The 19544-nt window shown below is 49.7% G+C and overlaps 9 protein-coding genes across 9 annotated transcripts; 2 read left to right on the top strand and 7 right to left on the bottom strand.

The window, feature by feature from the left end:
* Nucleotides 1-423: 423 nt before the first annotated feature.
* On the bottom strand, nucleotides 424-2738 carry F9C07_1116993 (uncharacterized protein). The gene is made up of 6 exons (XM_071507565.1): nucleotides 2722-2738; nucleotides 2568-2666; nucleotides 2359-2504; nucleotides 1944-2201; nucleotides 1787-1861; nucleotides 424-1709 (listed from the first exon to the last, which is right to left on the bottom strand). The coding sequence occupies exons 4-6, from the start codon at nucleotides 2036-2038 to the stop codon at nucleotides 794-796; spliced, it is 1086 nt and encodes a 361-aa protein (XP_071365915.1). The 5' UTR covers nucleotides 2039-2201; nucleotides 2359-2504; nucleotides 2568-2666; nucleotides 2722-2738; the 3' UTR covers nucleotides 424-793.
* Nucleotides 2739-4037: 1299 nt separating this feature from the next.
* On the bottom strand, nucleotides 4038-4960 carry F9C07_1578 (putative NAD dependent epimerase/dehydratase; the record flags this gene model as incomplete). Its single annotated transcript, XM_071508213.1, has 2 exons — nucleotides 4038-4697; nucleotides 4772-4960. The coding sequence occupies 2 exons, from the start codon at nucleotides 4958-4960 to the stop codon at nucleotides 4038-4040; spliced, it is 849 nt and encodes a 282-aa protein (XP_071365914.1).
* An 871-nt stretch (nucleotides 4961-5831) lies between these two features.
* On the bottom strand, nucleotides 5832-6344 carry F9C07_1577 (40S ribosomal protein S8; the record flags this gene model as incomplete). The annotated part of the gene is made up of 1 exon (XM_071508212.1): nucleotides 5832-6344. One exon carries the CDS (start codon nucleotides 6342-6344, stop codon nucleotides 5832-5834), a length of 513 nt encoding a protein of 170 aa, XP_071365913.1.
* A 578-nt stretch (nucleotides 6345-6922) lies between these two features.
* Nucleotides 6923-8537, top strand: F9C07_1576 (putative RNA recognition motif-containing protein; the record flags this gene model as incomplete). The annotated part of the gene is made up of 3 exons (XM_041288111.1): nucleotides 6923-6960; nucleotides 7035-7201; nucleotides 7264-8537. The coding sequence occupies 3 exons, from the start codon at nucleotides 6923-6925 to the stop codon at nucleotides 8535-8537; spliced, it is 1479 nt and encodes a 492-aa protein (XP_041140438.1).
* Nucleotides 8538-9381: 844 nt separating this feature from the next.
* On the bottom strand, nucleotides 9382-11199 carry F9C07_2058659 (mucin-7 precursor; the record flags this gene model as incomplete). Its single annotated transcript, XM_071508616.1, has 2 exons — nucleotides 9382-9609; nucleotides 9670-11199. 2 exons carry the CDS (start codon nucleotides 11197-11199, stop codon nucleotides 9382-9384), a joined length of 1758 nt encoding a protein of 585 aa, XP_071365912.1.
* Nucleotides 11200-11301: 102 nt separating this feature from the next.
* F9C07_1574 (uncharacterized protein) lies at nucleotides 11302-11704 on the bottom strand (the record flags this gene model as incomplete). The annotated part of the gene is made up of 2 exons (XM_071508211.1): nucleotides 11302-11333; nucleotides 11440-11704. The coding sequence occupies 2 exons, from the start codon at nucleotides 11702-11704 to the stop codon at nucleotides 11302-11304; spliced, it is 297 nt and encodes a 98-aa protein (XP_071365911.1).
* Nucleotides 11705-12609: 905 nt separating this feature from the next.
* Nucleotides 12610-13969, top strand: F9C07_1573 (isocitrate dehydrogenase LysB; the record flags this gene model as incomplete). The annotated part of the gene is made up of 4 exons (XM_041288112.2): nucleotides 12610-12715; nucleotides 12787-12827; nucleotides 12900-13069; nucleotides 13129-13969. 4 exons carry the CDS (start codon nucleotides 12610-12612, stop codon nucleotides 13967-13969), a joined length of 1158 nt encoding a protein of 385 aa, XP_041140440.2.
* A 73-nt stretch (nucleotides 13970-14042) lies between these two features.
* Nucleotides 14043-15511, bottom strand: F9C07_1115923 (uncharacterized protein). The gene is made up of 3 exons (XM_041288122.2): nucleotides 15089-15511; nucleotides 14477-14992; nucleotides 14043-14394 (listed from the first exon to the last, which is right to left on the bottom strand). Exons 1-3 carry the CDS (start codon nucleotides 15249-15251, stop codon nucleotides 14117-14119), a joined length of 957 nt encoding a protein of 318 aa, XP_041140441.1. The 5' UTR covers nucleotides 15252-15511; the 3' UTR covers nucleotides 14043-14116.
* Nucleotides 15512-15771: 260 nt separating this feature from the next.
* F9C07_2058219 (uncharacterized protein) lies at nucleotides 15772-18114 on the bottom strand (the record flags this gene model as incomplete). Its single annotated transcript, XM_041283976.2, has 1 exon — nucleotides 15772-18114. The coding sequence occupies one exon, from the start codon at nucleotides 18112-18114 to the stop codon at nucleotides 15772-15774; it is 2343 nt and encodes a 780-aa protein (XP_041140442.2).
* Between the last annotated feature and the right edge of the window lie 1430 nt (nucleotides 18115-19544).

The raw sequence follows: 19544 nt of genomic DNA, 5'->3' as shown, positions 1-19544 counted from the left end.
GACCATTGCAGCCAGGAGTCTATGAACAAGACAAAAGGTGACATAACAGGCATTCAATCATCCAGTAATGTATAATCAACCGGTGTTTCGGAAGACCGACCTCTGAAACCATCATCGTCCATCAAGAAGGTCGAGTAGAGGAATGACAAACAGACAGCCACACCATAGATACACAAAGTCCAGTATCATCAAGTCAACCGGGCGCTGAACATAAGAGTAGGCAAAAGCAATGCCCATGATTATCCTCCCGGCTTGATTATACAGTAGACATAGAAAGCAGGCCAACATACTCGAAAAGACAGAAACAAACAAAGGACTATCCAGTACCGCGGGAAAAGGGGGCATAAAAAGAGAGCCACAACATCACTATCTGAGTCCGATTTGTAGCACAGTGACTAGTGTAACATACGCTTCAATGGGCGACCAAGAACGGCTTGGGATTCGGCCTCGGTATATCTCATTATCCATGGGTTTCATCAAGGAAAAATTCTCCGGAGGGCTTAGGAGTTCATGAGCCATATGTGGGATGCTGTGTTATTCACAAATCATCAGAGTCCGAAAAAGGATTATATCCCGACCAAGTGGATTGAATCAGGTATCCGGATGATCCAAAGCCAAAACGTTGGCTTCCGGAAGGAGCCATTCCTGGAAATAGCCTATCAAGGAGCAATGGAAATGTACCACAGGCCATGGGACATAAGGGTTTCCAGGAGGGTCTGGTCTGCGGCATAAAAAGGAAAGTGGCCATTGTGTGGAGATATCACATTCAAAAATTGAAAGAGCCAGGGCTTGTTCATGGATTGGCGAACTTTACCCGGCGAGTACGTCGATCCTGAATGCGCTTCTCCGTGTCAACATAAAGACGGTCTAAGTACTCCATGGCACTGGCATCCTTAAGGATCTTTGCCACTTGAGTGCCAGCTGAAATTAGCTGGAGAACATTTCGATCATCCTTGATGGGTCTGGACTGATGCTTGGCAGCATGCCTCATTTCCAGGGAGTTTTCCAGCACCGTGACTAATTGCTTGATTTGGCCATTATACAAGACCCGGGCGGGAATGCGGCGCTTGGTGGCCAGTCTTTTAAGGAGATATACCCACTCAGTCCATTCACGGTCTGAGGGAACCCTCACCTGTCTCTTATCCGGTTCCAGTGGAATTGGAAATTGATACTTTGCAACAAAGTCAAAAGCACATTGCGACAGTCGGTCATTCACTGCGCTCAAGATTCGATCTTGCTCTGAAACATCAAGATTAGTAGGAAGATGAGGAAGATCCCTTCCTTGAGCCGCTATAATACGCGGAGAGGGAACATCTAGTAACTGATGGGGTCCATCAAATTCGTCCCGGTTGGACGGCCGTCTCTGTGAGTGGTAACGGACAGTGCCTTTGACCTTTTCAGAATTACGTCGACCATGCCTTTCAACCAGGTATTCCGGGTTCTCTGCCGGCTTAGCAAAGTTGTAATCGCGCCTAAGCGATTCCGGAGGCAGGTGAGCGGGGTGTTCCCACTCTCGCGAAAGAATTGGACGCGGCAAAGGCCCCACGGGCGAGACAGTTACCCCAACAGAGGCGTGTGAAGTCACCGGGAGGCCGCTGTATGGTATGGGAAACTCAAATTCCGGCGATACTTGCTTTGGCGGCCTTACGGTAGCAGGCTGAGTGTCTAGAGGACCACAATCACGATGTGGGGGAGAAAATCGTTTGGCGCTAAATGAGTTTACCTCAGCACGATACCATCTCTTCCCAATGGGAAGCGAAGCGACACAGCATGATTAGATAGATACCTTGGATGGGAATGATAAACCAACGGAGGCTCGCTAGCAGTCCCGTAGATTGGTGGTTGTTGATGCATGATGGCACTGCAGATGGTGAGCTTCTTTCAATACCCTTAGACCACAGGGAAAAAGGCAGAGACAAGGGGATTTGCCAGTTAGCGCTGACCTGTGACGGGACCAGGAATCGGATTCACTGCTAATGGAACGCGTGCAAGAGCCACTGCCTGACGTTCCCGAGAAATAACTGAAGGTTGAGGACATTGCTATTGCTTAGGCTGATGGCACCGGCGCATGAGGTTGTATTTAAGCACAAAAATTGGCAAAGAGACCACAAAATAGGACTAGTCGGATATTCTTTGAGGCTGCCGGGCTGCTAAACCAAAGATTGTTTTCGAGCGATGTCTCACTGCAAAGCTCGGGAGCTCTGGTTTAATATAAACACCTAGGTAAGCAAAGGCAAGGATATGGGCCCAATCATTGTGGACCGAGGCGAGCTTTTGCTTCTTCCGTCCCACGATATCTTAGATAAAGATAGGCAGGATATGAAGAACACCACGCTGCAACGGCCAAGGGACACTCACAAAGGGGACTCCGTTCCTGTCTAGCACAAGACTTGCGGAGAAAACCAATATACAGCAGGGTTGGATCGCCAATCAAATCCTCTCAACATCAGGCCCCATTTGACAAGGTTTACAGAGAGAGATCAGAAAAGGGGCGTAAATAACGACTGGATGAGGATAAATAACAGTCAGCACAAAAGCGCGAGGTATGGACCACGCAGGTGCCTGACCCAGTTCCCTTGCCCGTCTTTTTTGTCTCACCTTCAATCAGGTGCTTCCTTGTACTGCCCTTTGGGGGGTGTACCTCTCGTGGGATCAGCCCGGAAAAGCTGGAAAGAACCCATCAGGACCAGATTCCGGCCAGCGTTCGGGTGCTGATCCTACCTCGAAAGGACATAGGGATCATAGGACATCGAAATGGAAGAGGGGAGCCGACGACAGATACCCGCCTACGCTGAGTTTTGGGCAGCAATATCAGGATTGCGCAGGGCGCATGCATCCACTGGGCAGAGTGACAGGTTGTCTCAGGGCTTGGCTCCATCGGAGATCATGCAGCAATTACATCGCGGGAAGCTCACGGTTAGAGTTTCCTTCCAGTACGGAGTGGGTTATCCCCACACAGATCCGGGTGGAGTATGGCTGCGAGGAAGATGGGATCCATTAGGAGTCTGGTTGTTGGGTGTCAAGTCAAATACTACTTCTTCCAAAAAGGAGCTCCGGTTGGTCCCGTTCGGGTTAAGGGCGCCTGCCTGAGCCCTCAGGACGCAGCCAAGCAGGTGCTACGAAATCCATCCTTCGTCATGTCCCGCCTTCATAAATTCTATCTATTACCCCGGATTGGCCTTTGCTTTCACCATCGAGGCAACTGCCGCTGCACTTATGTACCGGTGCTGACTCCATTGCCTATAGCTTGCGCTGATCACTGACGGATCCGTCGACGGAAGTACTAAAACGATGGGGCCACACAAGTCCGACGGCTCATAGTGTCTACCATTATAGTGGTACTTGGATAGAACAATATCTCGGTGGACCATAGAAGCGCCAGGTTCCAACAGATGGCGGCCCGAAATTAGGATTCCACGGTGGAGCACACGAATCTTTGCCGTCCCCATTGGGATCCTGATGCTTCTTGACACAAGTTGGGCATACACCTGGCTGCGGGCTTTGTTGCCCAAGCTGTGGGCCAGTCCTCGTCAGATGTACGTACCTGTGGATTGCGGGGTGATCCGATTTTGGCTGCCAGGAAAGGCCGAGAACAATTCAATTATTGGATTCCTATTTCAGTCCTCGGCCAACTATTAGATACGAAGTGTTGCAAAAGTCTATCCGGTTCTATTCGGAACAATCTCTTCTCGGGCTTCTACCGTTCTATCGATCCCGTTGGCTATGAAGAAGACAAACGGGTCTTTTAGATAGTCAAACAAGGATGACGCCAGGTTAGAGAAGTAAAAGGAATAGAAGGAATGTCATAGGCTAGTCCTATACGGTGCATAGCGGAAGATACCGCGTAGGAAGACAATGTTTGCAGCCCAACAAACTGTCCCAGAAGACTTGAAGCTTGCAGATGATTCGTGGAATACAATAGCTAATGTTTTCTGTCACGTCAGAGCAACACGTACTCGCCTCTTCATTGATGGGAGGGTTACACTGTTAATACCATAACACTTGGCTGAGATGCACACGAAGATCACTCACGCTTCTTACATGCCTGCTGCATTGGTGATTCGATCCCCATAGGTCGAGCATAATCCTAGATACATGAGTAAATAAGGACATGAGGAGTCTATGGATAGGTATGATTGTCTACTTACCTCGCAACTGAGCCGAATACCAGTTTCAATTCCGACTTGGGGTCTGTACCCTAGTATCAGCTTTGCTCTCTCGCCACTGGCATAACGAACAGAGCATGCATCCCTAACACTGCCGCGGCTCAAGATATTAGTTGTTCCAAAGACCCATGTCAAGAATCCACAGGACAAGCCAACAAGGTAAGCCAGTGTCCCCGGGATGTGAATCTCAAACGGGGGTGTGTGGCCAAAATGAGCCCATATGGCAAGGCAAAAGTCCCTAAAGGTGATACGTTCATTGTTCTGAGTAAAGAAGACTTCACCGGCTGCAGTCCTCGAAGACATCAGATTCTCAGCAGCCAGAACATGGGCATCGGCAACATTGGTGACGTATGTCACATCCCACAGATTCTGGCCATCACCGACGATGAACGGGGCTTTACCCTTGGCTATACATGCATGTATTGCAGGGACCAACCGGTCGTCACCCGGTCCGTATAGCACAGAAGGCCGGAGAGAACATGCGGCAACTGTGTCACTTGATCCCTTAAGAACAATAGCTTCTGCAGCAGCCTAAATGCGAGGGTATGCATCAGCGTGTCAAAGGATACACCCCTGGATTACATCACATATATCAAGCGGGATACCGACTTCGACTCGCCATAGATGAGTGCGAAGGATGGTGTAGGCCATTGTTCATCGATGTTGTGGGATGGTGCACCCATTTGATCCGTCACCACACAGCAAGAACTGGTGTAAATAAAGCCCCTTGACTCCACTCTGTTTAGCGGCCTACAAGATATGCTCTGTTCCACCAACATTAGTTCTCCAAACATGCCCTTCAACCCTTCTTCCAAATCGTTCACTCAGGGCATGAACAATTCCGGCCGCGTGAATAATAACATCCGGTCTAGCCTGCTCTATTACCTTCCTGGCCTCCTCCTGGATAGTAACATCGACCTTGATGAACTCGACACCATCTGGTACAGTATGGTCCGGCCCAGGCGGCTAGCGATCTATAATGGTGATAGCAGATTCGGAGTGCTTCTCTGCAAGAGCTCTGGCGACGGCTGCACCGACAAAACCGGCTCCCCCAGATATCAGGACTTTTTCCATCGTGCAAGTCCTATCATGCTACAGTTTTGGGTCTAGAATAATGTGTGGAGAAAGGAGAGTCTGAATATATCAGCAATGAGGCCTTTGTGTCCAGCAGTACCCATAAATTGGGGAAGAGTTATTCCTTATGGTTGCCCTCCGCCATGGATTCCACCTCCGGCTAGCCCTTCCCCTAAAACGTCACCTATATGGATATACTACCAGACAATAGGGTAGGTAGTACCTTAGAGCCTCCACTCTAAGCAAAAGCTCTGATTTCTTCATGACTTATTCTTCTACTATTTGTTCTAGTCAGTCCCATTCAGTTCCAAGCCACAACGCTGTATATAATAGTAGTAAACGGTCCAAAACCAGCCAGGTCATGGACGGAAGCACAAATGAAGGAAACTAAGTAATACATGAAGTCGACCCTATGTTACTGTACAAGGTATCCATCCCAGCTGTCGCAAACATAAAAAGAAGAAGATACAAATCATGGGCGGAGGCATTGCGACTGACCAAACTCCGGTTCAAATGCAAAACCCACAGCATCCAACACATATGAAAGAAACGCTTTATCTTGGTTTGCCTTTCCACAACCATCACAATTATCTACAGCACTCGGCAAAGAACCAAGCCTCCCACCTGCTTCTCGACACACTCTCGCGCTTCCATAATACCGCGGTCCGTCGATAGGTATAAACTTTCGCCGGGGGACCGCAAGCCTTCCACATATCCACTCTTTTCTCCGCGAATCACTTCTCGGAGGCCTGCAACATCGATCGTGATCCTTCTCTTGGGCTTGCTAACCATGCTCATCTTGCCGAGGACAGGATCGCTCTGCCAGTACTTGAGCCCGAGCCAAAGACGCCTTGAGGCGACATTGCTTTGGGTCAACGATTGTACGCCTTCAACTTCATCATTTACCGAGGGAACACCCAGAAGAGTATGTTGAGGAGGGGGAGTCGGGCCTCCGCGGACGACCGAAGAGATGTAACCAGAGTTTTGGAGAGCAAGGCACAATTTCAGGTGTAGCTGGGTGTTCGGGATAGATGTGAGACCCAAGCGGGCCTTGGTGGCGTTGTTTAGATGGGAACAAACGTGGGCGAGATTGACAAGAGACATTTTGGATCGTGAGTTTTCGGAATGGCCCAATTGAAGGGATTCCTTAAGTGTTCAGACGGTGTGCGGGAGAGCCGATAAATCACTGGTTACGGGGAAGAGGAGGTATGAGCAATACTTTTTCATTGAGATAAGAGAGGACAAATACACCTACCGAAGACTGCACCTCTTGGTCAAAGGGACTCGGAGGGAATAACAACACGAGAACTCCCCGTTTCAAGTAAACGTTGATGGGCCGCGAAGTTGCGATGATGCGGAAGCTCAAATGAAATTTTCGGAGAAATGATAAGACGGCTCCGAGGGGATGTTCCTATAGGCCGCCAGCCCAGGAGGGCATCAACTAATCACGGCTCCAGAATGCATCTCGAAGCGCCCTCTAGCCGCCGGCCTCTTGGACACTGCAGCTTACAATTGCTTCCCCTCATATATAATGTTGTCCCCAAATTCTTTATCGTGTACTTCTTTGCATGCCTGTCCGCCTGTTCACCTCTCCCCTTCAACTATACCCTCGATCTCGCAACTGCTCTTTATCTTACTACTCTACTATCAATACATAGTATAGTATATACTGATAAGCCATTATGCCCCCGCTGCCGGGCGAAGAGCGTGCGCTGACGGTGTAAGTCGTCCATTTCCCCCGCAAATTCTCTCTCTCTCTTTCAAATGCGATAAATTCGTCTGATCCTCCCATAGCTTTGCCGATATCCATTATTATTTCACAGCTCCGACTCCCAAGCCTCTTCATCATCGATTTGATAAGGGCTCCTATCTATATCTTTATCACAATGCGGTGCAGCGTAAGACGAGGATTGAAGTAGCGAATAATCCTGGAACTCGTGATCAAGATGCATTTAATGGCGGTCGGTGCTTTTTCACCCATCCTCCGCGTAAAAAATGACTTTCCTCGCTGACTGATGTCCAGCTCTGGATCAGGTCTATCTGCGCCATTCCACCCAGTTTCCAACGCTGTGTACACTAATCGTGGACGGCCGTCCACCATCACAGGGCGCGCAGGCGTTCCCTCCACCAGCAAATGCCAGTCCTCATGAATGGCTATTACCAAGCACTGATCCGCGTGGCGAGGACAAGGAACTACGTTTGCACACGCTGGACATCTACTTTTGGACTTCAGATGATGCGGATAATTTCCTCAACCTGATGGAAAATTATTTGTCTCCCCCGCAGATCGAGACAGACAGGCATCCATATCCGCCTCCACCTCAGGCTTCAGTCAGTACAGTTGTGCAACAACTAGAAAACGTGGCCATCACAGATCCGGCGTACCAGAACGGGCAGACTCGTAACTCTCAATCAGAACCTACACCTAGCTCCCCGCCCCCTACCCAGACGTTCTCAATACCAAGCAATCTTCCTCCACCCCCGCTTGGTGGTCCACCCACCACAGCACAGAAGACGACCAATGGCACTCCGCCTGCTACAGAAGAAAGAAACGACCCCGCCCAATATACACCTCTACCATATAACCCTGCGGCACCGGCCGCGCCTGAACCAATTCAAGTTCGGGAGAAGACCCCCCCTCCAATCGACGGCGGAGATGGAACCGGACTTGCAGCAGCAGCAGCAGTAGACAGTGGAGCACCGTTCACACCACCATCCCAGATCACCGGCGGAGGAGGTTTTGCATCTCCCCCAACCAGTCAAGGGCTCCCATACACTATGCCTGGAAGCTACGCATCACCACCACCGAGCGCCGGCCTAACGCATTCCGGGTCGTTCTCGTCTCGGTCGTCTATTCAGAGTCCGCCCAGCATCCCATCCTATACACCATCATTCCTTGCGGGGGTAGGCGGGGGTCACCAATCTAACTCCCACCAGCCAGTCACTATGTCATTTGCTCCGCCTCCTAAGGATCCCAATGCCCATCTTTACGGTCAGACCCAGAATTTATATGGCGGCCAGCCTCAAATTCAACCGGCGTCTCCACCGCCACCCCCGATTGGCGGCTACTCAAACTACTCGTATGATAAGGTAGCCGTACAGCAACCAGTGGCAAATGATTACGACATCCACAGGCAGCTGTACCGGCCCACTGAAGCAGAGGTCAATTCACATTCTCAGAAAATAGCTCAGAAGTCAATACAAAACCCCGGCCGGCCCCGGAATTTGGAGGAAAGAGCCCACAGAATGGAGAGCAGTGTGAATAGGTTCTTAAAGAAATTGGAGAAAAAGATCTGATACACGGATTTCGGATTATACGTTGTGGAGTTCGTCACACTAGGTGCGGTATCGCGGCTGTTGCTCCTGTACACGAAACGACTATATAGCAGTAATTTTGGGGAATCTCACGTGGTGTTATACTGTTGGGGTATTAGATGATTATTTTGGGCGATTCCTTGAGATTGTTCAGAGTCCTTAATATCGGATTCCAAGCTATTGAAAAATCGGAGTTTTGTTCTCATGCTACCCAAGACAGTAAATATTGCGCAAAATCTCAAAGCAAAGGGGGGGAGATATAAAAGAACAAAGCCCACGGCACCAACAGTGATGCAAAACTGCGGAGTAAACTTGCACTGTCAAAGTTCAAGCAATAATACAAAATAGAGGATTAAAGAACTAGAATACCCGGGACAAATATGTTAACAGGAGAATCGAAGGTAAAAAAGCCTGAGAAGAGAAAAGGTAAATAGACGAATAAAAGTGAAAAGGGCGGAAAAGAAACAAGAACCTGATTAGACTCCTCCCAAGTACATATGCAAGTGGGATAATATGCAAGCCCTAACGCTAAAAGCAACTGGAATCTAGAACTCCACCAGAAAATGCTCCGACATGCATACATCGTCGGCCCTGCTCATATCTTGAATGAGATGCTTGCGAAACAGAGATTGAAAATAAAAATAACATAAAGACAGCACAAGTAAAGAAAAGAAGCTTAAAAAATGGTCCGCGTAGACGATAACATGTATCTGGTCGCATCACGAATAAGACGGGTATGAAGCAAATATAAGTCACAAGAAGCAAACTGTGGATGTAAATATAGACATTCATGCAACATCATGATTGTCTTGGTTGTGCTCGCTCTTCAGTTGAGAGAGAGTTTGCCGACGTCGACATCAATGTCGTCTGCCTTGGCCTCTGTCTCAGCAACGTTCTCAGCTGGCTTCTCTTCAGCAGTGGCGGCTAGAGGCTCAACACCAGTCTGTTCCTTGGTCTCTTCAGTGTTAGAAAGCTCAGAGGGCTCAACGCTCTGGGAATCGACCGCCTCGTCGGCAGAGATGGTGGGCTCTTGGATTGATGGAGCGGCAAGAGTCTGTGCTTCGGGGACCTCTGCGGCTTGGATAGGTTGCTCCAGCTCAACAGAGGATCCAACTGGTGCGCTTTCAGAAGCCATCGAGGGCTCGACGGGCAAATCCTCCAACCGCTTCTCAGTTGCGCGTTCCTTCTCGACTATATCAACTGACGAGTCAACAACCGCTTGAACAGGCTCGTCCGCAACCTTGGCGTGAGGCTCAATAACATTCACATGTGCAGTATCCTCCTTAGGATCAACTGCCTTTGCCTGTGGTTCTTCTTTCTCGGTAGACACTGGCTGCGGGTTCTCCTGTGGCTTTCTGGCCACACTCTTCTCCTTCGTTGGGCGCGATTTGTGGGCCTCCGTCTTGGAAGCAACTGGTCTTACCGGAGCCCGAGTCACCCGGGAAGACCGGGGTGGGCTCTTCACTTCAACCTTCTCATGAGCTTTGCTAGCAGAACTAGCGGTGGGGCGCATCATCCTAGCCAGAAATCCCTCGTCAACCACCTTAGAACTAGTGTTGCTCACTCGGGAATGCGGGCGCTCATGTGCTGGTTGACGTTGGAGAGAAGGTTGGGATGTCTGCTTGCGAACGCTGGAAGCCGTAGTCGTGCGGTGGGTTCCACTCGTCGCATTCTTTAGACTTGACGGCTTCCGGGATAGGCTACCGGTAGTTGTTCCAGTAGCTCCTCCTCTAGCGGCCGATGACAGAGTTGTTGTAGTTGCCGAAGCTGGCAGACGAGCCGACTTGGTTGGCGGTCTTGGTTCCGGCTGGTTGGTGCGGGTTGCACTCGTCGCTGTCAACTTGGTTGCGTCGCGTGCCGGCATGGAAGAGCGGACAGGTCGTGTAGCGGTCTTGGTTGTCGTGTTCAAAGATGAACGGCTTGGCTTGGTAGTTGGACCTTTGGGTGAGTCCCTGGTAGCAGGAGGTCTGGGGGAGCGTGCCGGCTTAGAAGCCTTGACATGGTCGGGTTTGGCAGGAGATGTTGGAGTCCGCGGATGTGCGGCAGACTTCAGGGTCGTAGACGTTGACTTGGACGCAGATTGGTTGGGTGTAACTTTATCCACCTGGATGGTGGATGGCCGCTTGGTAACTGTCTGGGTCTTCTTCGGGGATGGCGCAGCGGAAACGGCCGAGGTGGAGTCGCTTCCCTTACGAGGGGACGCTGCTTCCTTGGCCTGGGGCTTTGCACCCTTTTCGGGCGAGGTCACTTGTGTGATCACTGTTTCCACCATGCCGCCTGGCCTGGTCTCGCTCAAGGTTTGCTCGTTATCTAAACCATTGCTGGTTGGGGACGACAAGGGACTTTTCAAGGGGGCGTTCAGGTCATCTGAATTGAAGCTCCTCACCCTCGACGGGGGAGCAGCTGGGCTGTCACTACGGCTACTTGCACTTCTCAACCCAGCAACGGCGCCAGATTGGGTGGCTCCATCAACAGCTATGAAGCTCGCACGCACTTTTGACAGAGGCCTAGAACCCGAGTGCTCAGAACCGACGGGAGATCGACCGCGGGAGGGTGGGGACGTGGTATTCTGGTTGCTGCTGTTGTTGTTTTCGAACCTGGCGAGCAAGCTTCTCACACCCGGGTGAGCGCCCGTATCCGGCATGGTGTCTAGTTCGGATGTCAAAAGGTCAAGGAGGCAGGGAGGGTTCAAGTGTGACGATGCTCGGAGTGAGCGGAATAACCGTAGCGGACGGTTGGCGCGAGCTTAGGTGGTGAACGACTGGAACGAGATCGTTGCTATGATATCCGAGTAATAATTAGCAGCACCGTTGTGGATGCGGTTGTCAACACGGTTGAACGCGCTTCTCGGGTGGTGACGTGATGTGGTATAAACAGAACCAACAGTTCGAGGTGGAGAGCGAATCAGCAATATAGCGAGACAACGTGGAAGTCAAGCATAATGAAATATCAATGACAAAGTGATGAGTCCGACATGGAACTACGCGTTGAGAAAGTAGAAAGGAAGGATTGAAATTACCAGACGGTACGAAAGGGAAAGGAGAGGAGGAGGGAAAAGAGAGGGGGGAAGAGAAGAAGAGAAGACAGAGAGAGAGAGAGAGAGAGAGGGAAAGGAAGAATGGCCCAGCAACGGGGATGTGGAGGGACATTCGGTGCAGCCTGAGGCAGCGGTTTCAGGGGGCAAGCGGATCTGCGCTTCAGTTTAATGATTCTCCTTCGTCACGAATGTTCCTGGGAATTACCCCTTTCGTTTAATTGTGGACTCATTAGTTTCATCGTTTGACCCACTCCTTGTCACAGGATTCCTTTGCTCTTCATTGCTCCAGGCCAATATATTGATGGAGTCCCTTGCCGGTCGTTTTACGTTCGATAATCCCGGCAACGGGCGTGCCCCATCGATGTCACTCCTGAAAGGCCAGATTGCAGCTCAGGTAAGTACGGAGTATTAAGGACGAATGAATAATACTTTACGTGCCTGGAGCTAGAGATTCTGCGTTGCCTATTTCTTTCTAGACGATGGATGGTTGCATTGCACTACTCTGTACTACTTGTATTAGTTAGTTCATCTGCCTAGCTATGAAGTAATAATAATGATAATAATATTATTATTATTAGTTAACGATTATTCTGATTAACTAGCTCTTCTCTAAAGTCTTGTGAGTCATTACATTGTATTTGACCTATACACGTATGTTCTTTCAGGAGTTAATTCTATCCACCAGTTTGTGCCTCGTACCCTAATTGTTTATACCTCGTACCCTAATTGTTTATATCTCCGTATGTATGGACTGTATATGTACAATATGCTCCGAGTCCTACAGAGTACATATTAGTGCCAATCCTTTTCACATAATGCAATGGAAATATGATTTTGGCCAGACAAAGAGGAACAAGCATCATTTCGGGCCATCAACATCTGGGCATGAATTGATCTGAATTTCCCCTTCAATGCCGAACTCCTCCAATATGTTTCTGTAGTTCCGTTTGAAGCTATCCCCCCCCCCCCCCCCCCCCCCCCCCCCCGGATCAATATTCCTCCCGCCTCCGCATCCAAATGACCTTCTCACTCCGATTACGGCTCTCCGTTGACCGGACGTTTTCTCATCTCAGTATCACCCCCAAAATTTGCACCATGGCTGCCGCTAGGACGCTTCGCATAGGTCAATTGATCCTCTTCTCATATGTAGTACATTGTCTGTGTGCGAACATGAACTGATATATCATCCTCTAGGTCTCATCCCCGGTGACGGTATCGGCCGGGAGGTCATTCCGGTATATATCTCACAGCTCGACAGCTCTTTGCTGACAAGGTGATTGGACATTCTAACAACCACCATGATATAGGCCGGTAGGAAAGTGTTGGAATCTCTCCCAGCTTCTCTCAACCTCAATTTCAGCTTCGTCAACCTGGATGCTGGTTTCGATACCTTCAAGCAGACCGGCACTGCCCTGCCCGACAAGACTGTCGAGACCTTGAAGAAGGAATGTGATGGTGCTTTGTTTGGAGCTGTCAGGTAAACACGCTGCTTCTCACCAGAATGTTTCGTACCTTACCGAATAACTCGCATCGCAGCTCCCCGAGCACCAAGGTCGCCGGCTACTCGTCCCCTATTGTCGCTCTCCGCAAGAAGTTGGACCTCTATGCCAACGTCCGTCCAGTCAAGTCTACCATTGGCGGTGGACGGAACCCCGTCGATCTGGTCATCGTCCGCGAGAACACCGAGGACTTGTACGTGAAGGAGGAGCAGACCAAGGACACCCCCAACGGTAAGGTTGCGGAGGCTATCAAACGGATCTCCGAGAATGCCTCATTCCGGATCTCCTCCATTGCAGGAGAGATCGCCCTGCGCCGGCAGAAGATCCGCGACGCGGCTTCCACTACGGGCCTGCGCACGAAGCCCATGGTGACCATCACCCACAAGTCCAACGTGCTGTCGCAAACCGACGGCCTCTTCCGTGAGACTGCCCGCAAGGCTCTTGCTGCCGAGCGCTTTTCCTCCGTGGAGGTGGAGGAGCAGATTGTCGACTCGATGGTGTACAAGCTTTTCCGCCAGCCTGAGTACTACGACGTCATTGTTGCCCCTAATCTCTACGGTGATATCCTGTCCGACGGTGCCGCTGCCCTGGTCGGTAGCTTGGGTCTTGTCCCCAGCGCCAACGTTGGTGACGGCTTTGCCATTGGTGAGCCCTGCCACGGTAGTGCGCCTGACATTGAGGGTCAGGGCATTGCCAACCCTATCGCCACCCTGCGTAGTGCAGCCCTGATGCTGGAGTTCTTGGGCGAGGAAGGTGCTGCCGCCAAGATCTACACCGCCGTTGATGCCAACTTGGACGAGGGCAAGTACCTCTCCCCTGACATGGGTGGAAAGGCTTCGACCCAGGAGGTCCTTGACGACGTTCTGAAGAGGCTGTAAATGGACGTTCCTCCATGATGTACTTCTGAACCAAGGGCATGTGTATATGTATCAGGCATAGATAAAACCAAAATATATAGCTTCAGTATACCTTGGCTCAACAAAACAATGATATATGTATCTATACGTCTACATTGTATCACATACCTACTCCACATCATCAGCCGATGGCTCAGGCTCCCATTCAAACCTTCCCAGCTTCCCGTTATTCTTCTCATGCTGCTCCTTACTCTCCTTCCTCATTCTCTCCGTCTCCTCCTTATGCAACGGCTCCTCATCCGTTCCCTGCAAAACAAGCGTAAAGAGCACGACAAGGTAAACCTCATCGGTGTCCCGATTCTTCAACACATACCGCAGCGAATGATTATCCTCATTAATGTATGGAAGAACATTGATAGTAATCCCAGGAAGGTGAAGCGAGAAATCTACCACAACCAAATCAGCCATCTCGACCATGCACAGAAAAGCAAGAGAGAGAGAGAGAAAGAAAAAAAGAGGGAAACGAACCATTAAACCCTAAGTAAGGGTTCCCAAAATCTACCCAGTAAGCCCTGCCTTCCTCAAACTCGAATCCCGTCCTAGTTTCTTCAGACTGGAAATACTTTCTCCGTTCATTCACACCCGCCGGAATCCCCATTTGCTCTCTGACCTCCAGTCCGGACCCTTCACCCCCTTCTTCCACGACCCGTTCATGCATCCCCGGCACCTCGTCGTTCTTTCTGATCTTTTCCCCGATACAGAACTGGTTCCACGAAGCCACGGCCGGACCATAGAGATACGGTTTATCGGCGTACGCATCGCCGTCTAGGCTCGGATCGATGGTCCATTTGACGAGACGAAGAGCGGCGTTGAAGCCGGGCGGCAAGCGGTCGCGAATGGGACGGTCGAAGTCGTTACCGAAGAGGAGGGAGTTGGCGTTGACGGGCTGTTTGAAGACAATGGCGAAGGAGATGGAATATTGGTCTGATTGGTGGAGAGGGTGGTTGAAATAAGAGCTTGTCTTTGGGGAGTGGTCCGGATACCCTTGACAGTTACTTTAAATCAGTATTTGTGTTTTTATTTTTCTCTTGTATCCGGAGCTGTGGACTGTCGGTTGGTGTACTGGGAGCTTTTCTTTACCTGTGTAATCTCGAATGCGGACGCAGAGACTCGTGATTGCGTGCTCATTTTCGATTCGTAGGGTTTGGTCTTCATTGACTGGGACGAGTTGATGTGTGGAGGGATCGTAGCTGGGTCCGGCGGTCACTTTTAAGCGGTATTTAGGGGTCTCGTTATCTGACATTATGGTGTTTCTATCGTTGGTTCTATATCTGGTTTATATAACTGAGTCCGGAGTTGTATAGTTCGGTATACCGATTCTCTGATGGAAACGAGTTGAAGAATACTTGGGTAAGTGTATTTATAGCGGTAGATTACACAGTATCTTTAAATTGAAATCGCAATGGCAGAGAAGTATTTAAAAGAATGCATATCGAAGGTTAATCGAAGGATTGACGCCCATCGACGTCATCGCTCCGATAGCCGTTTGCCGAGCCTTGTTTATTTAATCAAGCCCTAAGTGTTCACCTCGAATGTGGTACATTATCAACCCGCTTTATCCTGCGTTTCCCATTGATTACCAAGGGGGAAAGGTTTTACTACACTTGGCATCCAATCGTGATTCAGCTTGTTCAAGCAGTTATTGCGAGCATCTGTCATACAGAGTAAATCCCAGACATAAATAATGCCACATGGTAGATAGATATGCTACAAATGGAAACAATTCAAAGCAATGAAGCGGATCACATAAGATAGAACACCAGCTAGAGTTCGGCGGGATCAGAAGGTAAAGCATCATTGTCGATACCTTCGCTCTCAAAAAGCTCGTCTTCTGTCAGTATCCCGATACCACTGTCAAGCCGTCGTCGTTCCTTACCCCGACCGACCTCAACGTCAACAAATCGCGCCACGCTAACAGGAGTAATGGGCTCGCTCCCGATGTTCGTGCCATCCGACTGTAGCTCGTCCGACTTAAGTTCCCAATTGGCAGTGCGCACTTTTGCCTTGCGTCGTTCTGCCTTGACGGTTTCCTTCATGTAAGCAAATGACCGTGCCTGGTCTGCAGCCCATTTTTCTAGTAAATCATCCCTGGCCTCCATTTCAAGGCGCAGCTGTTCCTCCAAGCCAGCGTTGCTTTGACGAAGCTTGTCCACTTCCGATTTGGTAGTGTCCAGATATGTGGTCAGCTCAGCGACGTGGACGTTCATCCTCCCGACCTCCTGCTGGTGATGTTGGAGTTGCTCGACTGCCTGCTGTTCGGAGCTGTCAACAGTTTGCTTGAGCTCCTTTTCTAGTGTTTCAATCTTAGCAGTCAATTCGCACACGCGGATTCTATTCGACTCGACAATCTCTTCCAACCCCTGAACATGTGCCTGTCGCTCTGCAAGAGCCGACTCGGCTACACGACGGGCGCTTCCTTCTTCTGCCACTCGCTTTTCCTGTTGCAACATCTGTTCCTCGTGTCTTTTGGCAGAGATGACCTTGTCCTGTTCGAGTTCCGTCACAAGTTTCTCAAGGCTCTTGACCTCTACGCGGTATTTGCTAAGAGCTTCATTCAATCTCTCAATCCCTAGGGCTTGCTCATTCCCTTCACGCTCAAGCTCCTGCATCCGCATTCTCGTGTGGAGCATATCTCCTGCGGAAGATGCAATAGATTCTTCAAGATCGCTTATTTTCTGTGATGCAGTCTCATAGCGGATCAACAGGGTATCAAATTGGCCGCGCAATGCCCGCTCTCGCCCAACAGATCCTTCGTGCCGAGTGCGCTCTTCACTCAAGCTTTTGACGAGCAGCTCGACCCGCCTCACAAGCGCGCTGAGAGTTGCACTTCCGTTATCTAAGCTTGAGCTGGGCGTTTCCCCAGGGACTGCGCGCTCCAGCTGTAAGCGTGCTGATCGGAAGTGACTACGCATTCCCGAAATAATATCGTCCGTGCTGTTACCGGGGAACCCTAGACCAGAAAGCTCCTGTTTGACAGCGTCCAATGCACCGATAGCGTCTGAAGCGCTGGTGAGAGCCCCTGTTAGTGTAGGCAAAATTTGATCGAAGAAGTCTGGCGGGGGGGAGGACCGCTGGAGGCAAGATTCAGCCGCAGCTCCCGGGAAGGAAGCAAGCCTCGTGCGCCATGCGTTGAATAAATCCTGTTTCTCCTTTCTAGCAGCCTCCAAGTCCAGCGACAAAGCAAGGAGCTCAGCGCCTTGGTCATGTTCAGACAGAGACGTTTGAACTGACGCATCTGTACTGGGGTCTGGGAGGCTCAGATGAGAGAAATCATCTGGAGATGATCGAGGAAGCTGTAAGCCACGCATGATTGGAGAATTAGACATAAGAACCGTGTCCCCCTCAAACCCACTGCCCATGATGATTGTGTCGCCTTCGGTATCAGCGCCATCTGATTGATCCTCGGTGTTTTCAACGGAGGAGAACGAGATCTCTTGCCTCAGCTGGCTGTTCTGGGACTCTAGATGCTCTGACTTAGACTGAGGGGAAAGCCCCAGAATCTCCTTACTGGGTGAATGGCGTTCTGGAGTTCCACTGTTCCGTTTTGCCAACTCCAGCTCTTGCTTCAATGTGTCTCTTTCTTGCAGCAGAGCTTGCAGGGACTTTTGGTAATGCGCGGACTCCCGCTTCTCTCGTTCAAATTTGTTAATCTCATTACTCAGGCCCAGTCGCCGGATTCTCCGTTGAGTCCGGGAGTCCAAAATTTGCCGTAGAGGCGTAAACTGCACCACTGTCTTTGACTTAGATCCATCATTGGGCAGCACAGAATCCAGCGAACGACGTGACCGCGGAAGTGGGGTTGAGCGCCGGCGCAACCGGCGGCTTGGGGTGCAGTCGATGCCATCTGTGGGATCATCGGGCTCTCCGAACGATGTGCGAATCATTGCCGGGGTGAGGCCTGTAGAGCATCCAGGGCAGTTCCCTTCCAGCCGCGGACCCGGATCTGAGAAACGAACTCTTTTTGTTGGTTGGCGGGGTGTTTCGCAAGATGAGACCCCAGTAGTGCCCCCAGGCACACGAGGGTTCCTGCATGAGGAGGAAGTGCGGGGCTCTGAATTAGAGAATGAACTGATACTTCTCTTTCTCCGCGTACTTCTGGTGTTCATGGTGGTCCTTGTTTAATCTAGTATTTTGTTGTGTGTATGTATGCAGGGAATTGGAACAGTTATATAAATACTTAGTTCGCAAGTGCTTTTATTAAGATGGTGTCGGTGCCGGTGTCCCTGGAGATGTGAATCAATAACAAACAATCGATGCTTTCAACTACTGCGAGCCCCAAGTAAGGAAGGAACTCATTCGTGCCTTCCGCACTTCCATACGCGTTGATGGATCCATTCTTATTTCCCGATTGGGAAGACGTAAACAACCCTGGCATCAGGTGACCAAACTCTGCCGGAGGTTGACATTCCTGTCAGATGTTCTATAGAATTGATATGATTGCATTTGTTGTTCATTGAGCTCCTGAGCTATTAGCACTATAGTATCTACTGGTACTATGTTTGAGGAAAGCTCAGGGAATCTCCTCGTAATTCATCGTTGATTTACATACATACATACCTACTAGGAGTCTAGGCCGCTGGTGCGGCCTCCCACCCTTGATAAGAAGCTAAACTAAATTAAATGAGACTAAACTCGCAGCGGAGGAAGCACATGACCTTCGATTACACTACCGTACCTAAATTACTAAAATTACCTAAATCAATTGCCTACCTTATCTAAATAGGCAGGGCAATCGATTCAAAAGATCTAGAAACCTAGGCATTGCAGCGTATTAAAATGATCTAGGAATCTAAGCAACACAGCGCGTAACGGTCAAATGATCGAGAGAACTAGGCCATACAATCGATTTAGATGACCTAGGAATCTAGGCAATGCAGCGCATTTCTAGAATGATTAAGTAAGATAAAGCAGCCAGTAATGTCCCGGATGAATGTTCAACCAATGAAAAGCTAGATGGATGGCCAAAACCTCAACCAATCAGAATGTAGAAGGTGAAAACACGTCCTGTACGGAGTACTCCGCATGTTGCTAGCTTCGCTTCGCTCAGCTGCACAATAAGAAGTATCCGCCAGCAACGCCGTCAGGCTATAGCAGCGCGTTGCTGGGGGTTAGTAAGATAAGGTAAGATAGCAGAATACCCGCACGCGGGAAGACTAACCAACTACCACTTCTGGCCACGTAGAATGATATTCATTTTTGCGTATACGCTAATGTAAGTTTGAAAGATCATTTCCATGTTGTTGCCAAGGCTAAGTATTATTGGCTATTAGGTCAGCATCTAGCAGCTTCAAACCAATTATATTTATTTAACCCTACAGCAGGTATAGCATTTTCAAACTTACACTAGTGCTTTTTATTTATCAAATATCAATCTATGTGGCTAGAAGGTGTAATGAGAAGTCACACAACCGCGGATAAAACGTTCACACTCACAAACATGTAGTAGATGTAGGTGGGAAGATAAGATAAATCCTCACAGCTTTACACAGTTTGTATTTTAAATGTACCTACTCTGTACGTATTTTATTTCCCCCTC

The sequence above is a fragment of the Aspergillus flavus genome, chromosome 1 (genome assembly GCF_009017415.1).
Source record: "Aspergillus flavus chromosome 1, complete sequence".
Taxonomy (NCBI): Eukaryota; Fungi; Ascomycota; class Eurotiomycetes; order Eurotiales; family Aspergillaceae; genus Aspergillus; species Aspergillus flavus.
This window is presented reverse-complemented; position numbering and strand designations above follow the sequence as displayed.